At 32.9% G+C, this 22286-nt stretch overlaps 1 protein-coding gene across 3 annotated transcripts in view; it reads right to left on the reverse strand.

Moving 5' to 3' along the window:
• The window catches only part of RALGAPA1 (Ral GTPase activating protein catalytic subunit alpha 1), a 307831-nt gene that overhangs the window by 67341 nt on the left and 218204 nt on the right, over positions 1 to 22286 (reverse strand). For all 3 annotated transcript variants that reach the window (XM_051977982.1, XM_051977984.1, XM_051977983.1), the window contains 4 exons: positions 20184 to 21048; positions 17707 to 17778; positions 2802 to 2925; positions 1410 to 1565 (listed from right to left, as the gene is read on the reverse strand). In XM_051977982.1, coding sequence (XP_051833942.1) covers positions 1410 to 1565; positions 2802 to 2925; positions 17707 to 17778; positions 20184 to 21048 — 1217 coding nt within the window. The remainder of the gene's footprint in view (positions 1 to 1409; positions 1566 to 2801; positions 2926 to 17706; positions 17779 to 20183; positions 21049 to 22286) is intronic.

Below are 22286 nucleotides of genomic sequence, written 5' to 3' on the forward strand. Positions count from 1 at the left end.
ATCAAGTAGTCCAAGATTACACAGTGGAATTTGAATCTTAACTTTTAAGTTCAGTTTAAGTTCAATTCATTTTATAACTTTCCAGTGAAATTGTTTAGGACTTGTGGAAAAATTCCAGGACTGATTTTAATGGGTGATAGTGGTGTTGCTTTATAAGGTAGATTTAGCCTTTATTTAGTCTAATACTGTTTTTTCAGGAATAGTTTTGAATATACAGAGAAAAGGGAAGGTAAAAAAAATGCTAAATTTGTATTTAACTTTTAAAATACTTTTTTCTGGATGAATTATAGTCACTTTTACCAACATGACCTTTGTCAGTAACAAAAATAGGAACTGTATACTATTACAATATTTTAAGGCTGTTCAATGGATAGTGAAATGACTGAGAAAGCCTCTTCTTACTATAAGAAACATTATTTAGGAAGAAATATGTCTCAGCTCAAAGAATTTGGTAAGCTTTTTAAAAGAAAGAGATCACTCAAATCATTACAAAGAAAACTTTAATTCTAAAATGATGAGAGAGGGACCACAGAATAAAATGTAAATAAGTGTTTGGAATTTAAAGTTCTCTTACAACCTTGTACAGAATGTCTCCTCTTTCTGAATGTAATCTACAGCAAGAACTGTTGAATTTTTGTCTTTTTATCCTCAGCCTATAGTATTACAAAATAAGGTTAATGAATGTCTTGTAAACTGGCAATTAAATATTGATTTTTATAGCACTCCTAGCAAAATATTTTCTATTTTAAATTAGTACAAAGTAGTGTAGCTGTTATTATATATTTGTTTTTATTATATACTACTGGTCATATCTGTATTTTATTTGAAGCTAAGGTTCTGTTCAGAAAATCAACCCCTAATTATAATACTTTTCTTACATCAATCATATATAATAATTTATAATATTTCTTTGACAAAGAGACCTGAGTTTCAATTGATAAATGACGGACAAAAGCAGCTACACCCAAAGAAAGAACACTGGGAAACGAATGTAAACTATCTGCATTTTTGTTTTTCTTCCCGGGTTATTTATACCTTCTGAATCCAATTATCCCTAAGCAACAAGAGAACTGTTCGGTTCTGCAAACATATATTGTATCTAGGATATACTACAACATATCCAACATATAAAGGACTGCTTGCCATCTAGGGGAGGGGGTGGAGGGAGGGAGGGGAAAAAAAAAATCGGAACAGAAACGAGTGTCAATATAAAGTAATTATTAAATAAAAAATTAAAAAAAAATATTTCATAATGACAGTTCTAGTAATGCATTGCAAAGGAGGAGTCATGTTAAGAAAACATAAAATAAGTGATTTATATCTGAATATAGAGGCTTAGAATATTTTTAAGTAGTAAATCAGCTTTTACTAAGGTATGTGATATAATCAAAAAAACAAAAAACACTTACTTTTTTGGTTAAAGAGTCATCAGAATCAGATGGCATTCGTGTTGAGACATGAAACATTACTTCTACTGTAGAAGTAGCAAAATATGGAGTGGTCAATCCAGTGCTTTTGTTTTTTTGCAATCCTCCCATAAAGCCACAGTGATTTGTTAGATTTACCTGTGAGAAACAAAAAAGTCCTAAACTTCCATAATTTTAAAAAGCCAAATCATAGACATTTTAAATTGTGAAAATAAAATTTTTCAATTATTAAAAAAAATTATATTGAAACTAAGTCAGAATTCAACTATTCACATATTTTATTTCTGAACTGAGGACACTTAACTAGTAGAAACTAATTAGGAAAGAAATCAACTGCTGAGTAATGCTATTCTATGTTTGCCCAATATGTGTTCATGACAAATTACAAAGGCTTGTGGGAGAGTTCATGCCTAAGAAATAAAAAGAAAAAGATTGGAAATGGCTTAAGGATAAAAATGTATACACAGATGTCAAGTTGATAATGATCAATAGTTATACTTAATCATTAATTAAATTAATAGTGATACATAATCAACCCAAAATGATTCTTTTAATTTGTGTTTATTACTTTGCCCTTGACCAGAGCCAGAAAATAATAATTTAATACTCTACAGTACTTTTTTCTTCATGATAAAAATTAATTAATTTGAAATTTTCAATAGGAAGACTTAACCACTGATAAAATGAAACTAATCTTTCATTTCATAAAGAATATAGACTGAATATTTTTCAAATATTAACGATACACTGAAGAGTTACATATAAAAGCTAATCGTTAATGTTGGATAATCTGTATACAATCTCATTTATTTGTGTTAGATTTTTATAATATTCAAACACATTTGTATACTTTATCACAAATAATACTCCTAGTACTACTGTACTAGGAGATAGGTTTAATTATCTGTTTAACAGACAAAGAAGCAGGCATAGAAAATTAATTGATTTGCCCAAGATCATACAGGTGGTTCAATTTCAGTTGCAACTGAACACATATACACTTAAAATACCTATTATGTGCAAGTGTGAGAAAGTTGGAAAGAGACACAGTTCTACTGATACTCTAAAAAAGTGCTGTTTTGACAGCTGAGACTTAGAGCAGGAGCAACAGAATGACTAAAAGTGGTTTTAGTATTAGTCCCCCCAGGTTTTAGAGGTTTCCCAGAACTTTTTAGTAACATAAAGAAAAAAAAAGAATCATAACAAGGAAGAAAACACCTTTTTTCTCTTTAAGAAATAAAACAAGAATCTAAAATCCTTTATAAAATGTTTACATAAAATTTAAAACTATATCATACACATATGCACTTAAGTAAAATATATTACACATTATATATTATATTGCAACTGTATTATAAAATATTAAACTAATACCTCCCAACCAAGACCAGCTACAAAATCCTCATATGCCTGACTTCCTCCAGTATTAGTGAGAATGGAATGCTTATCTTCTTGTCCTTCAGCCACATAAAATACAGCAATCTTGTGAGTTTCTCGGCTGTAGGAATAAAAGCCGAGATCATATTATTTATTTTAAAAGTATACCTATGAAATTAAAAAAAAAAATCCTGGGACTGACACAAAGATATCTGGTAGTTAAAAAAGAACATAATATACATATTTAGACCATCTAATTTATGTAAACTTGCAAAAAGCTCTTGATTCTGACCAAGGCATTTCCCAATTAGATCAAATTGGTTTGATAAATCTGAAATAAACTATTATTGGCTGCATTGTTTCACTGCTAGACCATCAAGCAAAAAGAGTCAGTGATACCAACAGTAGTAGCTTAATCAATTTAAATAGAAATGGGCAATAAAGAGCATTTCTTTCCCTTCTTAACCTCACTATAACTTCCAGAGGAAAAAAAATAGAGAAATAAAATAACAAAAGTCACGATTACTGGGTTTAATGCTGTTAAATTGTTATTGCTACTTTTCTTTTTCAAATTTTAAATTCTGAATTTAAACATCAAAAGAAAAGTTTACCCAATTAGTACTATTCAAAAGGACTATAACTGAAGCCATGAATCTCTATTTCATTTCACTTTTTTAAAAAGTATATAATAAATTCAGAAAACTAATTTTAAAACTAGCTTGGCTTTTCCTTCTGAACTTCCTTCTGTGTTTTTAAATCCAAATACATGCAAAGATAGTTTTCAACATTTACCTTTGCACAATCTTTTATTCTAAATTTTCCTCCCTTATTTTCTTCCCCCTCCCCAAGACAGCAAGTAATCTGCTATAGGTAAATATTCTAAAGATATTTCCATATTCATCATGTTGAACAACAAAAAAAAATCAGATCAAAGGGGAAAAAAAACCAAGATACTATGCTTTGATGCACATTCAGTTTTCGTAATTATGGATGTGGATAAATGTTCCATCACAAGTCTATTGGAATTGCCTTGAATCACCACTGTAGAAAAGAACCAAGTTATGAATTAAAAAAAAAAAAGTTTAAATGTCTCTCTCTAATTCTGCTAACCTCTCTCATTAGAAATTAAAAAAAACAAAAACCCAAAACATTAACAAGTAAGCACAGCCAAGAAAAATAGCTGTGCCCATTTAAAAATGTATCTCTTTCTATATCTTCAGTCCATTATCTTTCAATAACGAGTTTAGGTAATTTGTTTCATCATCACTTGTTACCTAAAGATTGAGCTCATCATTTGCTTTAATAAAGAGTGCTTAAATCTTTAAAACATGTTTTTATTTTATAATGAAGATGAAGATGTCTTTAAGTTATTTATGTAGTTCTTACACTTCACTCTATGAGTTCATACTACCCAAGATTTTAAAAAAAAAACATTTCTTTCATTATTTCTTATGGCTTAATAATAATTTATTATGTTCCTTTACACATTTATTCATATGTTCATTTGTATACAGTCATATTATATATTTATTCAGTCATTCCCTAACTGATGATATTTATTTTTCCTTTTCTTTCCCTCTTTGGAATCAAGACATTTGTTTTGCTTGTGATTATTCCCTCCTGGTAGTGGGCTCTTCTCTCCTTTTCCCCATTTGTTTTTCTGTTGAGTTTGATGTATTTCTATAACCAAATTCTTTATGTGTCCATGTATGTTGAACGTGTTTTTGTTTCAGAGAAGATTATGGTGCTGTCTGCTCTCCCCAATTCTTCTTCCATGTTTGTATACTCTTTGTCTCATAGACTACAATTCTGAGAAAAAGCAACATTCTTCCCCTCCTTCTTTCTTCCTCCAGCTGGTAATTAATGGATTTCTTATATCTTCATTTTGCCCTCTGATTCTAATAGATCTAGGTAGTTCTCATTTGACATTCTTGAAATAGAGTCCAGGCACTTTCTTTTTAAAAAATAAACACAATCATAAGTTTCAATGAGTTCATTCTTTTAAAAACTAATTCTCCATTACCAAATTTCCGGGTATATTGAAAAATAAAATTGGATATATTACTTTTTTCCAATATTTTTTATTTTGTTCTATTATTTCTTGCTGTTACATGTAGCCATTGATTTCTGTTTGGTCTATTTCAATTTTAAGGGAGTACATTTCTTGGCAAAGAATTACAACTCATATTCTACATATTTCTTGTTCCCTTAAATTTTGTCTTCTAGACCTTATATTTGTTTTCTCTTTATAAATTCTTCTAGGTATTTATTTTTCCTTGCAGAAAATCCATTGTATCCTTTGAATCTTTGATTGCATTTGTTCCTTGGTTATTTTTATATAAATCTCCTGACTTATAATATTCAATATTGGTCTATGTCATCCTTTGTTTACTTATTGCTAATACAATTTTGGTTGGGGTGGTTAATCCTGCTTAGTGTAAACTTAAAATTTCCTGGACTCCTATTATTGATCTCTACTTTCTGAAATTAGTCCTATATAAATATTTTAGATTTCAAATGCTCCATCTTCTGGGTCCATTTATGATGTTTCAGACCAGAATACTAAGGGGCTTGTAGAGCTGCTTCAGCTGATCCAGTCTGAACTGCCATGCTGCCTCTTTCTGCCCTGGTGATTTCTGGACTCTCTCTCCCTCTGGGTATAAATTTGCAGTCTATACATATTGATAACTAGTCTCTAGTAATGGTTGGAATTTGTGGGCTTATAGCTGATTTTTTTATACAGTTCTGGTTAAATAATGATTAAAATTTCTCATTGATCATTTAGTCTTATTGAATTTCAGATTTCTGGCAGAAGGAATATTTTAGAAGAGGCAAGTAAACCTCTATGTGGTAACCATCTTAGTTGGAAGTCTATTGTTAATAATATTGTTGACCTGCTTCTTTTTAAAAAAAATATTAAGAAATTAAGCTACTTTGGAGGTCAGTCAAAAATTTCAGTTTATCCTAGATTTTTCTAGACCAATTTAATTTAAACAACAAAGGAGAAAAGTTATAAAGAAACAGAGTTAAAAAGGATGTCAACAATCATATAGTCTAATCCACATTTGAAAGGAATCTCCACCATAATACAACCTTACAAGTGGTGAATCTTGCCTATTTGGAGATTTTCAAGGAAGGAAGCCCATTGCCCCTTGAACCAATTCATTTTAGGAAGCTCTAATTGCTAGGTAGTTTTTCCTGACATCAAGTTTAAATTGGATTTTTTTTACAATATTCATTTTTTGCTCTTAGCTCTAATCTCTGGGCCAAACAGAAAAAGTCTAATATCTCCTTCAATCTTTCAAATTCTTGCATTCCATACTACATTCCCACTGCCTCTGCCCTACAAATCTCTTCTCTAAGCTAACACATTCACAATTCCTTCAACCATTTCTTATATGACAGTCTCAAGGCCCTTCACCATTCTACTCTTTAGGCAGTTTATCAATCTGCAGCTTGTCACATCTTTCTTAAATTGTGATGCCCAAAAGTGAACCCACTTTTCCATCTGAGGTCTGATAACATCAGAATAATAGAACTATCATATCCTCAATTCCCATATGTCTCTAAATATGATCCAAGATTATATGGACTCTCTTGACAGTTATAAACTACTGACTCATACTGGGTTTGTAGACTTTAAAAAGTCCTAGAAGCTTTTTTCTGAATTATATTACCATGGTTCCCTCCTCATATACTTGTGAAGTTGATTTTCTGTACTCAAGTGAAAAACTTTGCATTTATTTCTACTGAATATAATTTTAGTAGATTCATCCCAATACTCTAATTAGTCTATTAAAATTTTTTTGGATCATGGCTGTATTAAGCTATCACTAGTAGCCATGTCCTACAAAGTGTACGATGATGCTGTTATAGATAATAATTTATCCTATCCCTATTTTGGAATTAATGAAACTAAGCCCCAAGAGTTTAAATGACTTTCCCATGGCCACAAAACTAGTATATGATAGATGTAAGATTAGATCAAAGGATCATAAATCACAGCATTAGAGGTAAAACAAGAACTTAGAGGCCATTGAGTCAACATCCCTTTTCCCCTTATTTTACAGATAAATAATCTGAAATTATGGGATTAAGTGCATTTATGAGCAGTGTTTAAGGTGAGATCTGAACCTAGGTCTTCATTATAAACCCATCATTATGCCCCCTACAGGGATTCAAGTGTTTTGAATGAAATCAAGTGTGTTTCTAATTTAACTATATAGATTCTATGTCAATTATATCATGTGGTATTTTTTTTCATCTTTAAAATATATAATATAGATTCTCTCTGGGGGAGAGGTGCAGGTCTTTTGAGGGAGGTTTTCTGGGAGGCAGCGTTAATATCAGTTCAGATCAATAATTACCCCAAATGCAGCCAGCTGGTAAAAATACAAACGTTTATTTCAATTTGCTCTGAATGTCTCCAAATGCAAAGGTTTTGTCCTTCAGCCTCTGCCTCTGCTTTCTTCAGCCTCCAGAGCCAGCACCAAGTTGAATCTGTCTTGCCTCTGAGAAAGCCTTCTCAATCTTCAGTGTATTCTCGACTCATAGCTTCTTCCTCTGAAAACTCTTCTTCCACCACCAGCCAGCCAAGTGGAAAAATATTCTGGAATGAATCACTCTTCACTGGTTTATATATATGACTCTTCTGAGAGAATGGGATTATGGGTTTTCTCCTATAGTGCTCTCTGGCCCTAAGAGTTTCAAGGGAGGTGTGAATTCAGATATCTCATACTAAACCCTGAAATTTCCCAAAAGTGTGAACTCCAATGAGTAAAGGTGTGAACACAGCATTGTATCAATTAGTTCTACTTAGTACCTTGTTTCAGGTTCTGGCCCAAAACATCTTCTTGTAAGATCAGATCAATAATCTATCAACTCTAATGAGTTAGCAGTTTGTAAAGATTCCAACAATATCACAGGAGAATTCATTCAGACCTATATAGTTAGAAGTTGAAAGGAACTTAAAAACCACTGTATCTAATCCTAAGAAAACTGAGACACCAAGAGTTAAGTGACTTGCACAGAAATGGAACTCAGGTTTCCTTGATTCTAACTCCAGAGCTCTATTTACTATGTCATGCTTTATTTTTCAACTTATTTATACTTTGAGATCACAATTTATCTGTTTTTAAATAGTTATTTTTTATAAATGCAAAGAACAAAAAGAACTGAATATCCATCATACTGCTTTTTTTTAAAAAAAGTATAATAATAATGAATTCATCATGTTAGTTTCAAAGTTGTCCTGCTGAAAACTACTACATTAAGAAATGTTTCATCGACGCTCATTTTTGGAGCTAGAGAGCTAGTAATAGCTCTCTTCTTCTTTATCAATTCTACTTATCTCTCCTATAATAAGCTCTTTTAAAACTCTATTTTAAAAAATAGGCATAGTCAAGAAAAACAAATCCTATATTGGCCATGTATTTTATTTTGCACCTCTCGTTTATCATCTCTCTGGTAAGGAGGTTAAAGCATATTTCATTATTGGTCTTCTGCAATTAAAAAGTGGTACTTGAATTGATCTCTTAAGTCTTTAAAATTGTTTTTCTTTACAAGGTTATAGTCATTGTATAGAGTGTTCTTTTACTTCTACTCACTTCAGTTTATCTTTGTTCATTCAAATACTACCGAATCTTTTTGAATAGGTACTTTTAGTAATTTTTTTTACAACACAACATTGTTACTTTTATATATCATCCCCCTATTTTGGTGTCCCATAATTTCCAGTATGTAATCACAACAGAAAATTACTACAATTAATAATTCTGTATTCAGAGGCCATCTCCTTCTTTCTTTGATCTCTAAGCTATATGACTAACAGTGATAACACTGGTTCAAAGGCTATGCATAATTTAGTTAGTTTTTGTAGATATTTGCATTCCTAGGATGATTTTATCAATTCATGATTCCTTTAACAAAGCACTGGAGCACTTATCTTCTTAGAATATTCCAATAATTGCCTTCCTAATTTTTTTTTTTTGCCATTGAATCAATCTGAGGCATATAAGATATATTTTTCATACACACACACACACACACACACACACACACACACACACACACACACACATATATATATACCAATCAACCAGCATTTATTAAATGCCTCCTTTGTATCATGAAAAGCAACAGTTTACTTGCAATGAATTTATATTCCAATGAAGGGAGCAAGTATATATATAGCATAAATATGTAAAGCACAAAATAGTTAAATACAAGGGCATTTAAGAGGTGGGATACCAGTAGTTATGGGGATTTTAGGAAGGTTAAAGAAGATTCCTGAACTGCATCTTAAAAGAAGAGAGAGACTTTATGAAACTGAAGTCAGGATGGAATGCATTTTGGCATATGGGATAGTCAAGTAAAAAGATGAACTGGAGTGTCATATTGCACACAAAGTTATTTTGGCTGGACTGCTGAGAGGGAAACTAGTATCAAATGAGATTTGAAAGATTGCTGCTGTTCATTTGTTCAGTTGTGTCTGACTTCATGTCTCCACTGATCATGGCAAGCCAGGCCTTCCACTATTTTCCAAAGATGATTGGAAAGGTAAGTGAGGGCAAAATTGGAAAAGCTTTTAAAAGCTATATTTATATTTGAATCTAGAGGCAACAGGAAACCGCTGGAATTCATTGATTACAGAATTACTTTGGCAATACTGTATAGGATGACTGGCAGTGGTAAGAGATTTGAGGTAGAAAGATGAATTAAGAGACTGTTGTAGTAATATAAGTAAGAAGCAATCGGGGCCTAAATTAAGATATCTATGTAACTAATAAGGATGAGAGAAATATTGTGAAGGTAAAAACTGTGAGATTTTGCAACTGATTGTTAAGTGACTTATGACAATAGTGAGATCAAGTAGAGTGAGATCAAATATGATGTTGAAATTATGAACATGGGGACTGAAAATTAGTGGTGCTTGCAACATAAAAGGAGGACTTTGAAGTAGTATACATTTGATAAGGGCAAAAGAAGAGGTTTGGTTTTAGACATGTTGACTTTGAGATTTATCCTGGACAATCAGTTGGAAATTCACTGAATGTGACTAAAATTCAAGGGAAAGAATATAAAAATCTAGAAGTCACTGGCATACAAATAATAATTAAGCCCGCTGGAATTGATGAGCTTAAATCTCCATTTTACAGATGAATAAACAAAATCAAACAGGTTATGTGATTATGTGACTTAGTTATACAGCAGTGTCTGAGGCCAGATATGAAATCAGATTTTCCTGACTCCATATCCAGCCTGCTATGCACTAAGCTACCTTGATGTTCATGATCCCTGAGAATGCAGAGAAAGAAAATGTAAAGGACTTAGGATAGAGACATGGGGAACATCTATAGTTGAGGGGTATTAAGTACATGATGAGTCTGCAACAGTAACAATTAACAGAAAGAAAATCAGGAAAAAATGGTCATGAAAATCCAAAATGGAGAATTTCTAGGAGAAGAAAATGTGAAATGAGGCCAAAAGGTTGATAAGAAGATTTGGCATTTAAATGACCACTGACGAATCTGGATAAGGGAAAAAGTCAAATTATAAAAGGTTGAAGAGGTTTTTTTTTTTAATAAGTAACAAAGAGAAAGAGATGAGGACTATAATTTGAAGAGGCAGAATCTAGGGAAGGCTTTTTTGTTGTTTTTTAAGACAAGGAACAAATTGGGCATATTTGAATAGGGAAGGAACCATAGACAGAGAGGACTTCAAGATCAGAGGAGAAAGACAGTATCTGTAAAATTTCTTATCACAGTACATGACATATAACAAATACTAAATAAATGCTTATTTCCCTTTAGCCCTTTTTTGTCAGATCCTGGGGAGTGTGTGTGTGTGTGTGTGTGTGTGTGTGTGCGCGTGCACATACACACGTGCGATTCACAACAAAAGACCTCAATTTTCTCACAAGATAGGCAAGGTTCTTAGAGGAGGGGGGAAAGAAGAAAGCAAGAAAAGATTTGTAATAGCTTCTGTGGGGAGTAAGATAGAGAATCAGTCAAGGAGGAACAGAAGCAGAAGGTCTAGTTAGATGACATATACTGTAAGACTTCTGACAACAGCTATGTTCATCATCTAGACAGGGGTCCTCAAACTCCGGCTGGGGGCCAGATGCAGCAGCTGAGAAACGTTTATCCCCCTCACCCAGGGCTATGAAGTTTCTTTATTTAAAGGCCCACAAAACAAAGTTTTTGTTTTTTCTCTAGTCCGGCCCTCCAACAGTCTGAGGGACAATGAACTGGCCCCCTATTTAAAAAGTTTGAGGACCCCTGAATTCTAGACAGAAGAAAAAGAAGAAGAAGACAAATTAAGTTAGGGCTGAGATCTCACAAGAAATGAATAGTATTAACAAAAGTGAACAAGGAATTTGAATATGGTAATTAAGACTATGTTTTGCTTCTTTTTTTTTACTTGCTAATTACTATTTTATCCCTTTTTTTTTTTACTTGCTAATTACTATTTTATTCCCGACTAGGGACAAGATTAATTTTTATTATTGTGATTCATTGCTTTTATATGCTGATTTTCTTTGATCCACCCACTAATTTTTTTTATTAAAGCTTTTTATTTTCAAAACATATGCATGTAATAATTTTTCAACATGGAACTTTGCAAAACCTTGTGTTCCAATTTTCCTTTCCTCCTCTCACACCTCCTCTAGATGGCAAGTAATATAATATATGTTAAACATGGTATAAATATATGTTAAGTCCAATATATACATACATATTTATACAACTATCTTGCTGCACAAGAAAAATCAGATCAAAAAGGAAAAAAAAATAAAATAAAATGCAAGCAAACAACAACAAAAAAAGTGAAAATGCTATGTTATGATCCACAGTCAGTTCCTACAGTCTACCCTCTGGGCGTAGATGGCCTGAATCATCTCACTGTTGAAAAGAGCTGTATTTATCAGAATTGATCATCGCATGATCTTGTTGCCCTGTAGAATGTGTTTTGCTTCTTTTGAGAATTTTTGACCACTTATTTATTATTACATATTTGAATCTGTTACTTATCTTTATTAGAGAAACCTGCTACAAAGATACCCTCCCCCCACTTAACTATTTCCCTTCTAATACTTAATGCACTGATTTTATGTTATTTATTTCTTAATCTTATGGAATCAGCATATTCTACTTTATCTTATATGAAATTCTTTATCCCTAATTTGGTAAGAAAACAAACAAACAGACTTCCATTTCCCATGGTTATTAAAAAGTATCTCTTTCTTGATTCTTCTAATTCAATTTAGTGACCTTTTTATATCTATGTTACATAACTATTATGCAATATGGTATGAGATGGTTTAAGCCTACATTATCGCAGACTAAATCTGTTTTCCCAGCAACAATTGTTGATTATAGAGACCCCTTAACCTCACTGCTTGAGACCTTTGGGTTTCCTAAACATTATCCTAAACATTAATTCCTAAACTAAAAATTAGTGCTTTGAAGTATTATTGAAGTTCTAGGTCCCCTTCTTTTGAACTTTTTTCATTGTTAGTTTTGATAATTTTGATCTTTTCTTTCTCTAGATAAGTTTTGCTTTTATTTTTTTCTAGCCTAGGAAATAACCTTTTGATAATCTATTTGGCATGTCATTCAATAAATACGTAAGTTTAGGTAACATCATACTAGAAGAGTCTGGGTGGAGTCATGATGATAAAGTGAGAGGAAGCATTTTTGCATATTCATAACCAAGAAAATGTGACAGACCAAATTCTGATAAGGAGAACCCATAAAAAGTCTTACTGGGTTATTTTTACAGTCAGAGAAGCTTAGGGAGACTGACAGAGAGGTCTGTGGACACTTGATGAGAGCTGCAAGATAGATAACATTCCAGCATCCAAAGACAGACAGAGAGCTGAGACAGAAAACTAGGGGCAAGAAGCAATGGGATAAAGAGCACACTGTAAAAATAGATGTCCCTTGGCAACTCTATTTCCCAGTAGCAAGTTCCAGATCACAAATACAGGATAGAAAGAAGCAGGTGCAAGTGAGTGTAGTAGAGTCTAGCTTAGTACTATGCACAGAACAAATTCTGAAAAAGTGGCTGTGTAGCTCTGGTTCCAGAAGGAGAGTATAATTCAGTTCTAGCTTTTACATCATCATATAAGCCTATAGTATGAGAATCAAAGCAGAAGACTAAGACCAGAAATACATGTGCTCTGAAACCACAGAACCCCCCAGAATGAGAACCTAGTAGCATTTACTGAAACTCAATCACACCAAAGCTAATAGACCCAAACCTGAGTGAAGAACATGTAGACTCCAGATCACACTACTTTGGAAGCACAGAAAACTTATTGACTTCTACAAAGAATTATGAAATGTAAAAAACAAACTTCCATCATCCATCAAAAAGTATCTCCTTGGCTTTTCTAATTCATTTAAGTGACCTTTGATATCTAGGAAATATAACTATTGTGCAATATGTTATGAGAAGGTTTAAACCTATTTTTTGATAGACAAAATCTCAATTTTCCAAGTAGTCTTTGTTGATTATAGTGACCCATTAATGCCGTTACTTAAGCTTGGGTTTTCTGAACATGATGCCCTAGAAAGTCCAACAGTAACATAAAGTCCAAAGTCAAGAAACAAGTTGGAGGAATAAGGAAAAAAAGAAAGAACTAGACCATAAACAGCTACTATGATGACAGGGAAGCACAAGACACAAGAGAAGAAAACAATTTGAAAACAATGATAAGCAAAGCTTCAAATAACAATGTAGATTGGCCACGAGTCCAACAAGAATTTCCAGAAGAGAAACGGAAATTTAATAAAATGGGCCAAAAAAAAAAAAAAAAAAGATTTGAAAACCAAATAAGAACAATAGAAGAAAAATGGGGAAAAAATAAGAACTATAAAACAAAATTACGAAAATCATGGTAAAAGATGTATAAAACTTTCCAGAAGATAAGATTTCCTTAAAAATTAGAATTGATGAAGTGAAAGCTGATGAATACATGAGATGTCAAACCAGATAGGGAATATTAATGCATAACTATATATTCAAAGCTATTCCAATGTGTGCTACAGTACAGGAACAAATAGAAATGAAAGATGTATTCCAAAATTCTTCCAACTTTTAATTTGTTCTCTTCCTTGCCTGATGAGTAGCAATAAAATTTTGTTAATTGCTTTTTTGGTTTTTAGCCAATGTCTTCTACAAACTTTGAATAGAATCAAGTTGTAATATTAGTGTTTGCTACTGGAAAATTGTCCAGACAGATTTCTTGCTTAATTTTATTTTCTCTTCTGTAATCTTTTATTAAAAGTTACAACAAACTTTCTTCATAACACCTCTATATGGCTGTTAGTACAATTATTATCATACTTTACAGATGAGAAAATCAAGGCAGAAAAACTTAAGCAACTTGCCCAGGAAAACACAGTGCTGGAGGAAGGCCTTGAACCTCTTCTTAATCCATGTTGCTTCCATTAAAAATTCACTGGAAAGAATGCTACACTAGTTATCAGAAGACAACATGGTTTCATGAATTTTCTAGTAATTTCTGTTATACCAGGAGCAGAGATAGATGATAATAGTGGAGAATATGAAGGTTTGGTAACTGGCAGGCAAGGCACAGAAAAATGTTGCTAACATGGGCATTTTTAAAACAGAAGACCGTAAGGTTCTGAATAGATACAAACAGCAAAAAGGTGATGAGGGCAAAGACTAAATTTAATTGTATAGAAACACAATAAGCCACCCATAACCCTTCTTTATTCCTTCTTTTCAAAACAGAAATACATCCATGTTCTGGTCTAAAGTCACTGGTATTATTTTCTTCAAAAGGTCTTCCTTCCTTTTAAGATCAAGTCCAAAGAGAAACTTGATTCCTTAAAACTAAAATTAGATTGAGGGAATTATAAAATCATAGATTAAGATAATTGATTAGATAGTTTAAATGATGTGCTCAGAGTCACAAAACTACTAAGTATCTGGGACAGAAGTTACGTCTTAGAACCCCTAGCATGCTAAAACGAGCATCACAACAAAACTTTAGTAAATATTTCTAAGCTGAATAAATGATACTTTTGATTAATATTGCTTTAATTTTCTAATTTAAATAATAACATTTAAATATACATGAGAAAAAATGGACTACATGATCAATGAGCTAAGAAGCAATCTGAAGGGAGAAAGGGATTGCAATTAGAGAAAATAAAGTTGTATGCAGCTGGAACTACTGAGATATCCTTGGGAGAAGTGAAATCTGTCCCTGTCTGATCCTTAGATTCTGTGCCTCTAGGCACAGTAGGTTTTGACCATTTCACCTCCTGAGAGTAATTACAAAACATGTCCATCCATATACTGATTTGGGAAACCAGGGAATGTGTAGATAATATCCCAGTCACTAATACAGGTGGACAATGTGTGACTTACCAACAAGGAGAAGTAGTAGCATCAGGTTTACTGATGATACACACTCCTGATAGGCAATTTGGTGATATTTATCCAGATTTTGATTCCCAGAAAAAGAATCCAGGAATATTCTGGACTGCAGCTGTTACAGCTGATCATCTTATGCTCACTATCTATGTAAATAGTATACTATTGTAAGGGTTAGTAGACACGGGTGCAGATCATACAGTCATTAGAGGTGCCAATTGGGCTAATCATTGGCCAAAGATTAAAGCAGACATCTATATGTCTGGCATAGGAGTATCACTAGCAGCTGAAGTTAGTGCTACTCCTTTGAGATGTGAAAGTGAAATAGGAGTTTTTACTCCTTTTATAGTTGAAAAAATCACTATCAATCTGGGGTGAAGAGACATTTTACAACAATTAGGATGAAAAATGAGTACTCATAGGTTTTATAACCCTATAACTTCAGCTTTTTAGGCAGGGTTACTGTTGAAGGCCTGCCAATACTTTCACCTTCTCTTATTCGATGGAAAACTGATACATCAATGTGGGTAGAACAGTAGCTCTTAGCAAGTGATAAAATTCAGGCCTTATTAGATATAGTACAGGAGCAACTTGATCAAAGACACTTCCAACTTCTCTAAGTACTTGGAATTGCCTTGTATATGTTGTAAAAAAGAAATCTGGAAAATGGAAAATGTTGACTGATTTAAGAAAAGTAAATGAACAGATGGAAACTATGGGAACTCTTCAGCATGGATTTCCATCTCCTAATCAACTGCCTAGAGCAGGGGTCCTCAAACTGTAGTCCGCAGGCCAGATGTGGCAGATGAGGACATTTATCCCCCTCACCCAGGGCTATGAAGTTTCTTTATTTAAAGACCCACAAAACAAAGTTTTTGTTTTTACTATAGTCTGGCCCTCCAACAGTCTGAGGGGCAGTGAACTGGCCCCCTATTTAAAAAGTTTGAGGACCTCTGGCCTAAAGAATGGCCTCTTTGGATTATAAACATTAAGGGTTGTTTCTATTCTATTCCTCTAGATAAGGAGGATATGAAAAGATTTGCCTTTTCAGTACCCAGCATTAATTTAGCTGAGCCTTATAAAAGATATGAATAGGGAGGAGGGGAAAGGGCAGTGTGACACCATCAGCACCACCCATGAAGCAGCTTTATGCACTCCATATGACATGACTACAAAGGGCACTAATTAAAGCTAAAGAGGAAGGACAAGATATATCTGATTTAAAAATAGGAATGTACCCTGTGATTGAAGAGTTTGACTCTTCAGGTCAAGAAAAAAGAAAATACACTCCGTTTAATCTAGAAATTATCAAAGAGCTGAAAAAAGCTTAATACTCTTTATGGGTCTACATCATCTTATGTTAATATGTTATTAGAGAATTTGGCTTTTGAAATTTTAACCCTAATGATTGGAAATCTATAGCAAGGATATGTTTAGAACCTGGACAAAACGAGTTGTGGCTTTCTGAGTATAGTGAACTCTGTAGAATACAAGCCCAATGAAAGAGGCAACCTGGAGTTAATATACCAGCCACCTCTGATCAACTAGCAAGTTTAGGTCCTTATGCAGATACTTTAGCACAGATTAATTATCCTATGGCAGCATATAAGCAAATTGCTGCTGCTGCTATAAAAGCATGGGACACTCTTCCAGGAAGATAAGATAGAGGGGAAGCCTTCACGAAAATAGCTGACACATGAATAATGGACATACGGTTTTGGGTCTTGTTCTCCCACCCTGTCTTCTCATTCTATCTCTATGCCAACATTGAGCTTTCAAATGCCCTACTTTACCACACTGAAAGCATTAATGAGTCTCTCTGGAAGTCCCTTGCCAAAAGGGACCCTTGTCTTCCCATGTTCAGATCTTGAGAAATCTGCATCATAGCCTGGATATAAAAGGTATTTGTACCTTCTGTGGCACAGCATCTTAAGATTTCATCTAAAGGAGCATCTTTGTGTAGTCTTAGTATAATTCCTCTGAAAACCTCATTAGCATTTTCTTTAGCAAGTTATCTTATCATAATTTTTGTTGCTGTATTTTCACCAATAGTTCATATGACAGCTGTCTACAGATGTCCCACAAAATCAGCAAAAGGTTCATTTGGACCTTGAGCTATGAAGACTTCTGACTGGATGACTGGAAGAGATGAGAGACTGTAGAATGGCTGCCTGACTGAGACTGCTGGCGCAGACAGGGAGAATGAAGAAGACTATAAAGACTTTGGACTTTAAAAAAATGTAATGTCCGGGCTAACTCTCTTTGGCCATGCTCTTTAAGCAGTAGCTCTAAGCCACAGAGAAGATATCAGGCTCCAGACTCCATCTTGGATGAGCAAAGTGGCGGCTCTCCTGCCTCCTTCACTTTTCCACCTAAAGACCAAGGACTCAGGCTGATCCTGAGGCCCTCCAGAGAGCTAGTCAGACATTACATTACAGTTATTTACACATTACATTACAATTATTTACAAATGACAATTTTCAGTACTTACCATTGTCTTGAGTCCAAATTTCTAAGTTCTCTAAGTAGCTTTTCATTTTTCTTCAGGAGATGAAAGCTCCTCCTAAGAAAGAAATGGATATTTTTATCACCTTTATAATAAATGACATGACAGTCCTAGAACATACCTTCTGTTTTCTTTATGGACTATTTATATATTTTTCTTGTATTTTCATATTTCTACTACAAAGATGAACAGATTTTTAAAAAACTTTAAAGAACATTCACTATTATTTCTATGTAAGGACTTGATATTTTTCTATTAGAAGATTCTATCTATTGTTCTCTTCAACTTTAGTCTTCTAGACTATGTATATTTCTCTACTCTTATTTCAAAAGGAAGAATCAAGATTGGATGTGAATTTCATCTGTAGTACACGGCTTTAAAAAATAAATCAGATGAAATAATAGAATACAAATCATGTGTCAAAAAATGATGATTGAGAAAGAATTTGGATAGCTCACAAGTCAAATGATATGCATTACATAATACCATTTGCCCATAAAGTGATAATTAAGAATAATGCATTTGGAATGAGTGACAAAATCAACATTCTTGTCCTGAGTTTGTGGCTTGACCAAACCACTTCTGATCCTCATCAGCAGTATTTGGGCTATTTATATGACCTAATTAATAGTAACAAGGAATAGTACTACTTCACATGCACTGTCATCAAATGAATATAAAGCATTTTGTAAACTGCCAAGAATTATTATTTTTATACCACAGAGGCCTTCTATGCAAATGAAATTATTATACCAACTATATGGTTCTAAATTAGTCTATGGATTGCAATTGCAAAATTGAAAACCATTATCTAAGAGCTAGAAAGGTCCTTAGGATTAGATGATGATAGATTTAAAGTTGAAGGCAATTAAGAGATTATCCAGTCCAACATTAATTTTATAAATGAGGAAACAAGCCAAAAAATATACTTGTTCAATTGTCATCCAGATTAGAGCAACAAGTCTAGGATTTGAATGACAAATTTCTGACTTCAAATACAGCCTTCTACTATATCACTGAGAAAAATGTATGGAAATCAAAGATCCTGAGGAATCTAACTATGTTCAGAGATATAAAATAATAAATATAAATTTATACAATGACTTTAGAGGCAGAACCAGTATGGAGAAACTTCTGAAGTTAACCAGATGATTTTTAATAATCTTTGAATTGTCCCACTATCTTGAGTTTCCCTCTACTCTGATTTGTCCTAAACAATGCTAAACTCCTTAATTTAGGTTTAAAAGCCTTTCACAACCTACTTCTAACCTATCCTTTTGGTCTCATTGGCCATTTGATCTAGTCAAACTGGTCCCTCTCCAATGCCTCTTAGAATTCCTCTCTTTATTCAATGACACAAGTAAAGTATCACTTCCTAAATGAAGTCTTTCCTGATCCCCTCAATAGCTGAAACTTTCCATTTGAAAAAGACATATATTTAACCATTTTGTATCATTTCATAGTTCTACGTTCTTGTTGTGTCTCTCATTAAAATATAAGCTACTTGTGTGTAAGAATTATTTCTTCCTTTGTATTTGAATCCCTGGGATGTCTTGCACATGATAGGAGCTTAATAAATTTTTATTGATTGAAGCAATAATATTACAACTACCCTTCTATTATATGTTATATACAAACATAATAATAAATATGCTATTCTTTATCTTACTTTCCCTGAAATAATTTTTTTTCACTGAGGCAACAGGGATTAAGTAACTTGCTCACGGTCACACACCTAGGAAATGTTAAGTCTGAGACCAAATTTGAACTCAGGTCCTCTTGACATCAGGGCTGGTACTCTATCCACTCTGCCACCTAGCTGCCTATAGGCAGCTAAAATTTTAAATCCTTATTTTTCAATGCCTATATTAATCAATGATACACTGTTAGCTAACAAAAATCTTTTAAAAAATTCTACACCTTTCTCAAATTGATATAATTCTGATGTAATCTTACATGTTGTTTTCTATTAGATCCTGGATTCAATGTTTCAAATTCTGAAACTATTGCCTTGTTGTACTTTTTAAATTTTTGGCAAAAAAAAAAATAGCAAAATTTATTATTTAAGTCATAATTTTAAAGGCAGACTGAATAAATGAATTCAAAATCTTGATTTTTATATGTTCAGTTTTATTTACTATGTGTACTTAATGCAGTGAGAATTTTAAGAATATAGAACCTAAATGAAAATATGTGAAAGTACAATAAACACACACATTATATATGGATACACACACGTATTATTAATGGCCATAGAGCTAGCCCTTTTCTTTCCATAATGATTCACATCCAGATGTTTCCTATCTGAATTTTTTCCTATCTGAATATTAATAAGCCTCCCTGATCTTAATATATTCATTTATGTCCAGAGATTGGTAAAGGAAGGCAGAAGGAATCACTAAAATTGACTTATAAACCAAAAAGTTTTAAAATGTAAACTCTAAGATTTCTTGGATCCTTACCTTTTGTCCCAGGAATTCATTCCCAATATACTGAGGAGCAATCTGCAGTAATAAAATGCTGATTGAGGCTTCTGAGGCATTGGTTCTTCTTGTTCCATAGCTTTCATATTTAAGTCATTAAAGTACTTTTCAACAAATTCCCTCTCCTCTGTGTACTGCTTAAGGATGGCATTGATAACATCATTTTCTTGTTTTTCAGAGATGCATATAGGTTGTGGAGCAGGAATGTTGAGTGAAACACCAGTCCTTTGTAAACATTCAGGACTAGTAACACCTAAATATTGGAGGAGCTCATCAAGAACATCCTCTTCATCTCTTATTGTATCCCAAGTTGGTACTGTTTCTCTGAATCTCTTCTTAATCTGGAGTGCAAGTCCATCTCTAACAGTTATATCTTCTAGACATTCACTAGAAATTAAAGTATCTTCTGACTTCTCTTGATGAGACAATGAAAACATGAATGACACTGGTTCTGAGGAATATTTTACAGAAGGTGGTCCATAAAGGATGGCAGAGTCCCATGAATATTTACCTGACAGATCACGAACTATAATTCTGACATTTGAATTAGCTGATGTGAGCCCAGCACATAATCCTCCTCCAGGCATACTCTCTTCTGATTTTATCTGGATACAGGATACCAATGTTGTGTTGTTCAATACAAAAAACTGGAGATTTGGACTCTCAAAAAGCTCAGGAGAAAGTTCAGAACTTTCACTATAATGATTGTCATGATTTTCACAAACCTGACTTGTTAGCATAGCAGGACCACCATTCATTGGATAGTGACCTAAGTGGTTTACTAGGTGTGTTATAACAGTACGAGCTGCAACTGAGATTAATCCTTGTTGAATCTGAGTTTTTACTGTAAGTAGAAAAATAAAAGAGTGAGTTGACTGATGCTTAAAACACATAGTATAGCAAACAATACAATAACACATTTATACTTTTAAAAAACCATATTTGTGAACTGTCAAAAAATTCTACTAACAATATATTAGATATAAATACTAATTTCACTTTTGTATTACAGGAGTAAAAGGAAAAATGAAACTTCTTTGATACAGAAATGCTGACAATGCACTCAATAAAAAGTAAGTCAGGATTGTTTCAATATCTTTATCTATAGGTCCCAAATTTAAATTTATTACTAAAGGCAGGATAATAGAATGGTTGCAAAATTACCAGATATTTTTATCCTTCATAAAGTCAACAAGTTAAAAATTAAAATGAGGAACAAAATAATTGCAAAATAAAACCATGGAATAAATTCTATTGATAAAATTTCCTATTTCTTGAGTGGATTTCTATATTCACATGATTTACATCAAAATTTGATCACATAACTCTGGATTTTATAGATAATGTTCAATATTTCAGAAATAAGGAATTTTTTTGTTAGCCATAGATATAAAGGTAAAATAAAATATAAGGTAAAAAATAAAAACTGAGGAAAAGAGTCTAAGGTAAAATAGAATATCCAACTGTTATACTTTGGGATACAGAATGTTAAAAAAAATTTTTTTTGTAAATAGAAATGTTATTATTTCTAGAAACAACAAATGGTTTTTGGGGGTTGGCATAATTTAGTTTGAACAGTTACATAGTATGAACTCCTTTCTTTTGAATTAAGATTAAGCCAAACAAGTAGAAAAAGAATGATAAATGACAGTCCAGATGGGATAGCTTAGTAAACAAGCAGAAAATTTTAAGAAAGATAAAAAATAGTAAGAAGTCTGAAATTAGTAGACTAGAAATAAAGTGGTTAATATCAGGATCTGAAAGAGACAAAGAGTAAAGAAAGAAAGAGAGCACAAATGTCTTTCAATGAGTGTGAGAATTGGATATATTCATATGTAAGAGGGAAGAGAATAAACATTTATATGATGCCTCCTATATGCCAAGCACTATATCCTAGAATTTTACAATTATTTATTTGATCCTCACAAAAACTTTGTGGGGCAGGTACCATTATTATCTTCATTTGACAACAGAGGAAGCCAAGGTTAATCAAAGGTTAAGTGACTTAGGCCAGGGCCATCTAGTCATTGTGTCTTGAGACCAAATTTGAATTCATTCCTGACTCAAGGCCCAAAGTCCTAT

The sequence above is a fragment of the Antechinus flavipes genome, chromosome 2 (assembly GCF_016432865.1).
Source record: "Antechinus flavipes isolate AdamAnt ecotype Samford, QLD, Australia chromosome 2, AdamAnt_v2, whole genome shotgun sequence".
Lineage (NCBI taxonomy): Eukaryota > Metazoa > Chordata > Mammalia > Dasyuromorphia > Dasyuridae > Antechinus > Antechinus flavipes.